This window comes from Uloborus diversus, chromosome 5 (genome assembly GCF_026930045.1).
Source record: "Uloborus diversus isolate 005 chromosome 5, Udiv.v.3.1, whole genome shotgun sequence".
NCBI classification, from domain to species: Eukaryota; Metazoa; Arthropoda; class Arachnida; order Araneae; family Uloboridae; genus Uloborus; species Uloborus diversus.
The window spans coordinates 106,831,252-106,843,685 of record NC_072735.1 but is presented as its reverse complement, the minus strand read 5'-3'; the positions used below and the strand labels follow the sequence as shown (position 1 = coordinate 106,843,685).

The 12,434-nt window shown below is 32.2% G+C and overlaps 2 protein-coding genes across 2 annotated transcripts in view; both read left to right on the top strand.

The window, feature by feature from the left end:
- LOC129223066 (translational activator of cytochrome c oxidase 1-like) overlaps positions 1 to 1,790 on the top strand; it is a 55,529-nt gene extending 53,739 nt beyond the window's left edge. Inside the window, exon 5 of the mRNA XM_054857631.1 lies at positions 1,581 to 1,790. Coding sequence (XP_054713606.1) covers positions 1,581 to 1,790 — 210 coding nt within the window. The remainder of the gene's footprint in view (positions 1 to 1,580) is intronic.
- Positions 1,791 to 11,430: 9,640 nt separating this feature from the next.
- The window catches only part of LOC129223065 (PH and SEC7 domain-containing protein-like), a 65,791-nt gene continuing 64,787 nt past the window's right edge, over positions 11,431 to 12,434 (top strand). The window contains exon 1 of the mRNA XM_054857630.1: positions 11,431 to 11,466. Within this exon, the coding sequence (XP_054713605.1) occupies positions 11,431 to 11,466 (36 nt within the window). The remainder of the gene's footprint in view (positions 11,467 to 12,434) is intronic.

Here is a 12,434-nt window from a genome sequence, read left to right as displayed (position 1 = left end):
TGTTTTAATTCACAAAATGATATGTAAGAGAAAAAATTTAAATACAATGTATTGTATTCTAAAACCTTGGAAATAGTTTTACTCATTGCAGCGGAACAGCAGTATTTTGGAAGGGTGTATATATACACCCAGGACAATTAACGGCTGAGCAGGACGTATATCTAAACCCGCAGCAGTTAAGGGTAATAAATTCCACATTACTGACTTATGTAATTTTTTACATCAGTTTACCAGGGGTGATTGTGTTTCGGTATTTTACCGGATTTCCGGTATTTTCATCTTCGAAAATACCAGAACTTCTATATTTTCAGAAAACCCCACTTTTGCAAAATTTAGGGCGATGTTTAATGAAACACCAAAAGTCCAAATTGAAGACGTTTTGTTTGATATAAACGTAAGCTACAGTCATGTTTTGTAAACTCTATGGTAATTATCGAAGAACAGCTGGGGTGGGGGATGGAATAAAGGCTAAATAAGAAGAGGAAGGAGGTTACTTGATAGATTATTTTTCCATTTATTCATTTGAACTTTGCATGTTCTCATTTAAAAAATGAGATATCTGGATAAATCTGAAGATATTGGCTCCATCGATACAGGAAAGAACAACAAGTTTAATTGGGAATGGTTAACCAGAGTGGATTCCTACAATGAAAAGATGGAAATATAGTGTAAAAAAATTGATAGGGCTGGATTTTGGTTTCGTGTTTCTTGCAACAAGCCCTTTACATATGCTAATGATGGTGTGAAGGCATTATTGCAACATTCTTCTACAAATACTCATAAAAGAAGCTAAGAATCATTAAAAAATGCTGGTGTATTAGACTTTAGTGTATTAGTAAATGAATGTAATTAATGGTTAAAGATTCAGATACAAAGGAGGAAAATAAAACATTCTTTGAAAATGTTTAAGAAATGAGAAAAATTAAAAGAGTTTATTTCTCTCCATGCACAAGGACGTACTAAGTCCAATTAAAACTTCGAGGTATAACCTCAACAAATAATTATGTATATAAATTATTTATATACATAATATAATGTGATGTGTACATACACGTAATGTGTGTATATATATATATATATATATATATATATATATATATATATATATATATATATGTGTGTGTGTGTGTGTGTGTGTGTGTGTGTGCCCATCAAAACACTTTTTCTTCTTTTGGAAAAAAAAAGTTCAGGTATTTTTTCATAGAGTCACAATCACCCCTGAGTTTACACACACATTGGATGTTAATAACATGTTGTTTGGAAGTAAAATACAAAATGTTGATAGAACTTGGAAAATATTACTTTATTTGGAATTTTGATGACAAAAATAAATAAATAAATAAAAAAGAAATGCTTGCATTAAAAATTATATTTGAACCTAAAAACTTCATCATTACGAACTTAAATTTGTTGTAAGTGTTAAAGCATGTTCATAAATGACTCATATTGTCCTTAGCAGTCTTAGGTTGATTAAAATGACTTTTTCTTGGTTATGCATAACTTAATTTGTCACAGTAAAAAAAAAAAAAATCTTTTCTTTTGGCGATACATTTAAGTTTTTCTTTTCTCTAATTTTGTAGTTCTTTTGTGATCCTTGGGCATTGCATGAGGTGAAGCGACATCTTCAAGAGTTTGTAAAAGACATTGACGAAGTATATGTGGGGTTTTACCCAAAAAATCGAGTCATCCTCCCTGAAATTGTGAAGAACAATGCTTGTAAAATGATAGTGGGATTGAGTGAAATACCCACCGTCAGTCATATTTATGATAACATTACACTTACAAAATAAAATATTTTTTAAATAAAAGATTTATTTGTTGTGGTGTTTATGCATTTTTTTTTTTAAATCCTAAGCTGATTTTTTTTTTTTTTTTTTCAAATAATTTGATTTTCTTAGTTTTTACTGTCATATGACTTCATAAGCATACTTATTTGAAACTGAAATTTAGAATCAAAGCTACAATCTAGTTTAAAATCAAAACCTGTATATATAGCAAAAAACTAAACTACAAATTTTTTTTTGAGGAAGAGCATCGAGTCAGATGGGAAAAAAACTTGCCCCCTGCTGTGTGGTCGGTTTTAGTCAAAGTCACGATTAATCAAAGAGCAATATGTTGCAAATTTTTTAATTGGACCTAGTTTTAATATTCATGTTTTATAGTTTCAAGCTTTAATTACATACATTTAATGGATAGGTTATGAAATTTTCCTTTCTGTTACAATTGCAAATATAAGAAGAGAAAAAAAAATGTTAGTTTCAATGTAGCAAAAGAGTTGCAAGAATTTCTTCAGTTTTGAAAAAGGTACAGTATATTCTTTATAAGTTGGCTGCATTAGCAGATAGCTGGAAAACTATGAAATCTCAATAATCACATAACCCTTTTGTAAAAAGATAAAACTCAACATTTAACCTCTTAACTGCGTAGCCCGAGCTGAGCTCGGGGTGAGGTTTGTGTGCCTTTAACTGTGTAGCCCGAGCCCCTTGAGTAGGGGCAGTGGAATTTCCTGCAGTACTCGAAGCAACTAACCGCGGGTGTCTTAAGATAAATTCCGAAAAATTAGCAACCGCGAGTAGGTGGAGAGTCAGTTGTCGATCTTATTTATTTCCGCTCACTGGACAGGCGCACGTGTTTGAGAGCAACAAGTAAGTTCATCCTAACGCTGCTTGAAATGGATGTGTACTCAGAAATTAATGTTGTATTTTTAGATTAAGATTAAGTACTAAAAATGAATATTCTCTCAAAATGCTGAAAATGAAGTTTTCATTATAATTAATTATCAAATACAAAAAGATCTGGATTAGAAATCTTTGTCTGAAATAAATATAAAAGTATAACTAGCGTGCCAGCATAAAATCTTAATTAATCTGTTCAAATATAAATAACCTGTCAATGATGCTTTTTAGAAAATATCATAAATTTAATCTCTCTTGTAAAATGAAAGTTCATGGCACTAGCGTCCCTAGGAACTCTGAGTGACACCATTGTCCGATGGAATATAAACTTAATCTAATGATGTGGGTTATGTCATGTATCTTATTTTTTGATGATTAATTCTTTTCGATTTTTTGCGCTAAATCCAGAATTGATAGGAAAATTTTCTTGTCACACAACACAGTTCCATAAAATTAAATTTTAATGCTTGCAAAAAAAAGAACATGTTTACAAGTGGTTTAAAATAATGAAATATAAGCACCATTTTGGTTTTAAAAAAATGCAAAGTACCCCCCCCCCCCCAAAAAAAAAAAAAAAAAAAATGCTGACATCTGTTTTGGAGTTTCAAGCCCGTTTTTCAAAGTAAAAAAGGTACGAACTTATTGGTATAAAATGCATACTTTTCCATTAATTAAATTATTTTTTATGAAGTATGTAATACCATCACGAAATCCTTATGCTTTATCAACTCTTGAAATGGAAGTATGAAAGGATTTTAGAGCAAATTCAATGTGTTCCGAGTACTCCCCTAAACATTCGAGGTATCTACAATACTTATCACTTAAAATTAGTCCTAAACTTGGACTGATATTTGCAATTTAAGACTTCTGAAATATATTTATTTACGAACTGTTACGACAAACCCCTCTCAAGACAAAATTCTAACTTGTTATACGGATATCTGTTCTGCGCTTTTCTTTTCTCTACAGAATGCCTTTCCGTCAAGTTCTTAATAAATTTCCTAGAATGAAATAAATAAATATCCAAATTAAAATGTAAATGGGGAAAAAATCAACAACTTTGGAAACAGCACAAGTTTACCAAAAACTTCAGTCACATGTGTCGGGAAAAAGGGGGGGGGGTTGCAAGGAAGACCTTTTTCATAGCAAAAATTTTTTTAATTTAGGTATGGACTTTATTGGATGTCCTGATTACCTTATAACATCCAAAGCTCACATCTTCTTATATTACGAGTTTCTCATTGCACTCCTCCTCTTCACTGTAATCCCCTTCTGTCTGCAACTTTTTTTGCAAATTAGTGCTGTTTTAAACGTTGTTAAACTTATAAATCGCCAAGTGCTTTAAGTTTTTATTTAAAATAGAAAAATATTACATATTGCACCTTTTATGCAAATGTTGTCAAAGGAAAATTATTTTTAGGTGAACTTGCGAAACGCTTCTCATACACCTAGGTAAAGCTCAGGAAAAAACTGCAGAGAAACATGATGAATTATTATATATGCTGCGTGTCTCAGTTTAATGTTTCAGAGCTCCTAGGAGGGGTGGGTTGCATCCTGACGACTTGAAATTATATCGCATTGCGGGGTCGGAAATTCTTTCTGTACCCGAGAAATTCCACATATGTCAGAAGTATTGTGCGAGTTTTGTTGACAAAAAAAGAGCATTAAATTTAGAATTAAAATAAATATCTAGTACGTTTTAATCCAATTTTTAGTAGTGTCACTTTCCTTGCAAGAGTGCGAGAGATAAAGATATAATTAGAGAGAACATAAGCAGCTGGTGCACAAAAAAGTTGGAGATACATGAGGGGAGGGGGGTAGGTAGGCGGTGCTTCTACAGATGACTTTTTCTAAAATTTAATTTTAACGTCATTATTGATTAACTGACCTTCTCTTAAAATGTCCGGGGCATGACCTCAAATATTGGGACTAATGGTCATATAGTACTTCTTTCAATTCGATGCTACATTTTTTTTATTTTTATAAAATAATAAGAACCTTTTCTTTTGAAAGAAAAGGGGGAAGCTGTCCCCCATACTAGTCGATTATAAATATATGTAAACCGAGAGAGAATCTAGTAGGACGTTTTTATTTTATTACAAAGAGTCTGCTGAATCTAAACTTGTGCGGCGTTTTAGTTTGTGTAAACTAAACCTAGTGCAAAAAAATAAATAAATAAAATCGCGGCAAAAGGTGAATCAATTAAATGTATCAATCTGCAATGATGTAGTTTAGGGGAACGAAGGGGAAGGGATGATGTCCCCCTCCCCGAAATATTTGGATTTCTATTGTAAAAATAATGCAAATCATAATGTAAACTCGTTCAAAACCACCTTTACTTATGCTGTTGCTTTTTGTGGTCCCAAAACCCAAGTTGAGGCTAGTAGTTTTCCTTCTAATCAATATGTTCTTCCTGTTTTCCTTTTTTTTAAAAAAAAAAAGATTTAAAAAGTAACAGTTATCAAATTGCGTCACTTTTACTATTATAGAGTGACAAGGTAGAAAATACAACACGTGCGTGTGAGCTGTTTGCACCCCAAAAAGATATCTATTCAGAAAGGCTTAGAATGCGATGCAAATAAAAGACTTCAGACACTCCCAAGAGAGATAGATGAATACGGAAACAGGTTCACGGTCGTATCAGTGCATTCCATTAGCCCTCCTTTCTTCGCCACAAACACAATTGTGGAATGTGTAGTTTTATAATAGTAAGATTCAGGAACAGCTGGTGAATTTGAATAGAAAATCTTAAGTCAGAAAAATGTCAAAAAATAAATTAAAATAATAATAAATTTAATCAATGATAAAAAATAAAAAAATCAGTAAATAATACAGTAAAATCTCATTGCATCGAATACCGATGCAAAGAAATATCCATTTTTCCATAAATAGTCAATCCCATTTTTATTTCTAGTATACATTCAACACAAGATGACTGGTTTTAGAAGAAATTGATCAGAGAATATTCTCACTTTTCTTTCTGAAGCTAAAAATGTAAAATATAACCCTGCGATAGGAAAAAAATATTTAAATTCAGTGAAACATAGTAAAAGACTCTAGGTTTCACGAAAAAACATTATGTTTATGAGACCTAAGGAATAATATTTCTTCCTCGTCAAAAGTATCATCACTTCATCAGTAAAAACTCTTCCTGTCTCTTCACCCCAAAACATCTTTAATGTAAAGTAAATTTCTAGTAAAGTTTCTTTTAATATTTTTTGTTAAAGGTAAATGAGGCAATCCTGTCTTTTTTTTCTTTTTTTCATGGTCATGGTTTTAAGCTATTTAAATCTCAGGCTAACTTGGAAATCAGGAAAAACTACTACTTTAGCAGGGTCGTGGGCACTTGGAATAGCTTACCGGAAGAGACGGTAATGAGCAAGGGGGTGGATAGCTTTAAGAGGGCCATTGATCTTCATTGGGGTCTAATTAATTGACTAGGACCAGCCTAGCTGGGCCCAGAGCCTGTTGCTGGTCGTCACATTTGTATTTGTATTTGTATTGTATAACATTAGCAGAAGAACTAGAGCTTTCATCTCCGCCTGGTTTAAAGATAATTAAATTAACTAGCCTTATTTTACTACAGCATTTAGTTGGAATGGACAGTAAGCAAAATATTTTCTCGAACATATTATCTTCTTCTATCGCTTTGAGATAGCTGCTGCACTTTATCAAAGTGGCTTTATCTCTATTAATCCGGACAATATATTATCGTAGAACAAAACGTGCACTACATGACTATAAGAAGTATAAAGAAAAAGTACATGCACATATATATTTTTACGAAAATATAGCTATCAGTGATTTCGTGTTTTAAATATTTTGTGAATTTACTATTAACAGAATCAAAATTTGACTATAATATATAAAGTTGAAATATTTCGCAAATCTTAATTTTTTTCTTTTACGACGGGCTCGTGAAAGCTAAAGCCTCATGAAAATAAGTGCTTTTCATTGTTTAAAATTGACCTTGGCTAAATCACTTAAGTGGAGGGGGCGGCAAATTTCAAATCTGCCTAGGGGCGGCATGAAGCTAAATTTGGCCCTGACTGGTAAGACTCATTTCAGGGGAATGAAGAAATGAAAAAATGGTCAACAATTAACGCTACTTACTGCAGTTTAGGGTTAATCCACTGGAGTTAGGGTTACAATTTCAACTATCAAAATATTACCAAACAGGCAATGGCTTTGTTCAAATGTAGAAGCAATTTTCACCCGTCATGCCTTGATGGGTGACTTTCTAGTTAATGTATAAAGATGTATTTAGGATTATTTTTAACCCTCCTTATATTTCTAAATGTGTAGTTGAGTACGTGTAGTTGAGTACTTGTATGATGGGTGACTTTTTAGTTAATAAATATTTGCTGCTATTTACATTTTTTAGTCAGTTGTCTTTATAACCCATGAACTCTTTAATCATGCTCTGCAACTATTTTAGTTTAAATTAGTTGGATAAGAATTGATTTTTACAATTAATTATACCTTCCCATCCAACAGAAAACCAGAGTGCAAGCAATATTTGGAAACTTTGGATGGTGTTTAAGGGCGCACCTGCAGGACTTGTTCGAAACTAAACTTCGAAAAATGCAACTTCAGTCCACGTTCGTTGCCATTAAGCAAGGGATTAGGTTCAGGGACTGCTCTCTTTCCTCTTCTTTGGCTTATATCTTTAATCTTTATTTTAAATAAAAATGCTCTGAAAAATAAACATTTGGCTGGTTTATTTTCTACTAGTGGCACCCGCATGGCTTTCCCCGTAGAAAATTAAAAGGTCTTTTGGTTTGCCTGTATATTTACAAATAATGTATGATGAATTTATCACCAATTGGCTTTCTCATGTTACGGTTCCACGTTATGATAACTTGGTAATTTACTCGCCCATATTATAATAATTTTGCTTGGGAAAATGTTCTTAAAATTGGAATAGAAAAAGAACAAAATCAAATTTTTGAAAAATCGCTTCGAGGTGCACACCTCCATGCTACAAACTAATTCTGTGCCAAATTTCATGAAAATCAGCCGAACGGTCTAGGCGCTATGCGCGTCACAGAGATCCTGACAGAGAAACTTCCAGCTTTATTATTAGTAAAGATAGTAAAATTTGCAGTTTCTATCCTAATATATTTATTTGTTCGAAATACATTTAATCTCTTGATCAAGTTTAATTTTACTTTTGTTTTTTATGTTTAAAACATTTAACTGCTTGTGTTACTTTTCATTAAAATCCTTCTAACATTTCTCTTTAAACTTTTCTTCTATTTGAAACATTCCAGAGATCCACATATCTGTACCTCAGAGCAGGGGCAGATCTAGAGGGGGGCCATGGCCCCTCCCAAAGCCTTGTGACTATAGGAATTTTTTTCAGGGAAAAAAAAGAAAAAAATATTATGTGAAGATAACAAAATTTAATACATGTATTTTACTGAAAAAGAAGTATAGGCTTTAACTGGGAGATAAATTATATTCCTATCCTCAAAACAAAACTTTTATTTCCAAATTTTTTTCTCCATCTTTTACATCATTTCTTGATTCTAACTACAGACACTTGGATGATCTCTAAATGCTGCGATTCTCAGAGTACACCTATTGTTCACAAGACCAAAGAGAGCCTAAATTTTCGTTTTTATGGCTTTAATTTCGAAACTAGAAGGTGAACCCCTTTTCCCATGCCCTTTCACAAATGCCTTGATATGTAGTAAAAAATTGCATTTGGAAAAAATGTCAAGCGGAAACTAGCTTATCCAGCCCTTATCGCTTAACTTGCTTAAAAGCAACTTAAATGATTTTTTTTTTTGGGGGGGGGGGGACTTCAATTACAAACGAATTTTGATAGGACCCCCTCCCTTCCTAGTTTATATCGTGATGATAGCTTTAAGTCGAATTTTTGGAGCCTCAAAGGCAAAATATTTCCAGGAAGGAAGGATTCTAAGCACCTTCACACTTCCTTTAATGTTAGCAAACATTACCTAAAGGTGCATTTTTAGGCTGGACAGCTGAAGAGCTTAAAAAGCACCCCTCCTCTTCTAACTTCTCAATGTATAATGACAGAATATTTTAGTTTTTAAGCTTTATTTTCAAAAAGTATTTTGGGGCCAGCACCCGAAACCTGACCTTTCTCCGTGCATAATCCAAAATGCGTTTTTAGTTTCCTAATATTCAAAAATTGCTCGGAAATTTAAAATTTAAAACATTTTCAAGGGAATTTCCTAAATCCACCCCCTCACCTAATGTCTGGATACCCCGAAAACAAGGGCGCCCATATAGGGGGGCTTCTTGGAAACAAGAACTTCCTTGCTTTTAGTACTTTTTCTTTGCAAAAATATAAAAATATTTCTACTCCAGCCATTAATGATAAATAATTAAAATTTTTAAATTTTAATGACTCTAATCCGTCCTGAAATCTGCCTTCATGGGGAAAATATCCTGTTAAACCATAGTTAAAATTTCTGAGCCCCCCCCCCCCCCCCCCCCGCCCTTAAAATTTTGCATATGGGCGCCCATGCTTGAAAATTGAGTTTTTGAAACTTCATTTTAATAAAATTTCTAGGGAGTTATCAGGGCCCAATTTCCCAGTAGACAGCTGTCTAGGGCGGCAAATTTTCCATTAGAAAACACATTTTTTGAATTAAATTGTTATTCTTGAAAGTAAAATATTAGCATTCTTTCATTTTCTTCACAGATAATTTTTTCTTGTAATTTAATAATTATTACTTTTCCACATCTTGTAAAAGTCAAATGGTTTTCAATCATGGTATTTGCCGAATTTTTTTTTTGAGGGATCACTGTGATCATTTTATCGGGGCGCCTCAAAATGTGAAACGCCATCATTTCTTCATAAGTTTGACAGTTTGAATCTGGGGAACACATTTTTATGTTTTTTTGAGTCAAAGATATTTTGCTTCTTTTAGGGAGGGGGGAGGGGGTGGCAGATTTCAAATTTTCCTAGAGGCGGCATGGAGCAAAATTTCGGCACTGGGGAGTTTGTTCAAAAATTTTTGATGGCCCCTCCCAAAACAATTGGCTGGATCCGCCACTGCCTCAGAGCCAGAAAGAAGCAACTCACATTATGATGATTTTACAGTAGAGAGGAAAAACTATTTTCTGGCGTATGCAATGGATGGGACGCGTGCTCCTTTAACCCTATTTAAAAAATGAAAAGGATTGTTTTTTTAAGAATTACATTCACATAGTTCGATGCGGAATAGGCTTCTACAATGTACTAATAAAATGAAAATCGCATTTTTTGGACTTACGTCAGTCTGTATCTGAGGTACAGATATTTGCCTTCATGTTTTGCCTATACTTTGATTAATATATATATATATATATATATATATATATATATATATATATATATATATATATATATATATATATATATATATATATATATTAAATCAAATATGTCAGCATCACCAATATGCCCCCCCCCCCATCATGTTAGTTTTTCAAATGAAGGTTTGTTATGAGCTTTTACAACACATTAAAAAATTTTATTTCCTTAAAACATGTTTGAAACATATTTTGGCTGTACTTTGTAAGTTGTTTGTCATAGGCTGCCACAAAAACTGCCATTGATTAAGCCCTAATATCTATAAATAAATTTTCAGAAATGTTTAACAAGTTAAGTACTTTGGTATATATTTTAACAAGAAATCAAATTGATAAAATCTGTCCATGTTCGAAAGAATTTTGTTCTGAGTTCATATAGTGAAGTTTCATGTCGTAACTACCACCATATTCAAAAGAATTTTGTTGAGAGTTCAGATAGTCAAGTTTCATTTTGTAAGTACCATTTAACATGAAAGTTTGTCAACAAGAAAGCCGCATCAGTTTTATGTTAAACATTTCTCAGTGGATATAAGTAACGGTGAAGTATTTGTTATTATCTGTGAAATATAAGTCCCGTATGATAAAACAGTTTCAAAATGAATATAAACAGAAAGAAAGCATTGTACACATTAAGTTTACAAGATGCCACTCTTTAGATTTAAGCAAAACTTTGTAAAAATTTATTTTCCATAAAAAAAGACAAAAAATATATATGACATTTTAATATGGACACACAAAAGTTACTTTAGCAAATGATTAAAAGTTTTACGAACTTAGAACACAAATTGTAATTTTTACCATAGTTAGAATGTATAAAAATAAAAAGGAACAAATAATTATGCAACTTTAACAAAGAGTTGATTGAAACGTATTGTAATCAAAAAAACATATCTGTTAAATATCACATATATACAAGTCAAGAAATTTTTAGCTGCCGAAAATTTCATTCCATAAATTTTCAACCATACTTTTTTTAGGCTTCACAGTTTTTCCAGCTTTGTTTGATTTTGTCCAATGGTTATCTAATAGTTGAACAAAAGGTTCACCAAGTTGCGCCTTTTCCGTTTGAGTTTTACTGTTTTCAGATTGGCTGTTATCATTCAACACAGGTTTATTTCCAAGGCCTTCAAAACTATTGGTAAACGCTGCTAGGTGATGCTGAACATACTCCATTAGCATTAATTTTGCTGGATTCAAGCCATGGAATGTTATAGCTTCATCGCTGCAACAGTTCATTCCCTGTAAGTAAAAAGAAAAAGTCTTTATTCGAAACAGATAATAATCGACGACTAATTTATCAAAAGGGAAACATATCCATTTGCCAAAAATGTATCGGGAAGTGAAAAAACGAATTAGGGCAAGGGCAAAATAGTTTTATCCCCTTTTCCGGGGGACAGAATTGAGCTCAAGAGCACAGTAAATCATGGCCCAGAGCAGTGGCGGCTCATGCCTAGAAAAAGTGAGTTGGCCAGAACATAGGTGCCTTTGCCCCCCCCCCCCCCCTCCGGTTTTTGAAAAAACAAAAAAGGAATTAAAAATAAAATTATTATTTACAAATTTCTTAAAATAATTATTTGAATTAAAGTAAAATTAAAATTAAATTTATTTTAAACACAGGACAAGCTACAAATACTTAAAACTACTACTGTAAATCATGAAAGATATTAACATCACTTTTATGTCCATGACTGCCGGCTAGGGTGGTGTGTACTTTCACCCCGACTTTCAAAAATAAAATGAAAGTAATCAGATAGGGAAAAATCTACGAAACACATTATGAAAATTATTAATCTCACGTTTATATCTCAGTACGCTTTCCGGCACTGCAGTACGTTATCCCTTGCAGAAACGGTTGGGGCTGCAAGGAATGCCACTTTCACCCCCTAGCTTTTCAAAATAAATAATTTTTAAAAAGCATTATTTTTTAAGATCTTTTAATAACTAATTATTTTCAATGAGAAAAATTAATTTTATTTTAAGTAAGGCCAAATTACAAAAGTGCAAAAATAGTGTGATTAGAAAAATATGTAAAAATTATAAATTAATTAATTTTAACAAAGATGAAAATACATCTCAGTATTCACATTAAAATCAATAAAGTAAAAATAGATAAACTAAATTTAAAAAAAGCTAAAAATAAATTAATAAAACTAGTAAAAAAAAATTTCTAGTGATTTATATGTGGGTGTACCCTTCTGCATTATGAACCTGCCAGCGCTCATAGGCCATATTCAGAATTTTTGTGCAGACAAAGAAGAAAAAAATATTGAAATATTTTTATTTTCTTTGAATTATTGATAACTTGTAAGATTTCTTTCAACTACATGAGAAGAAATTTAAAACAAGTAATAATTTCTGTGTAACAATGGGAAGACTTTTTTGCATTAAAAAATTTTTTTATAACGATGTATGCTTACACATACAATC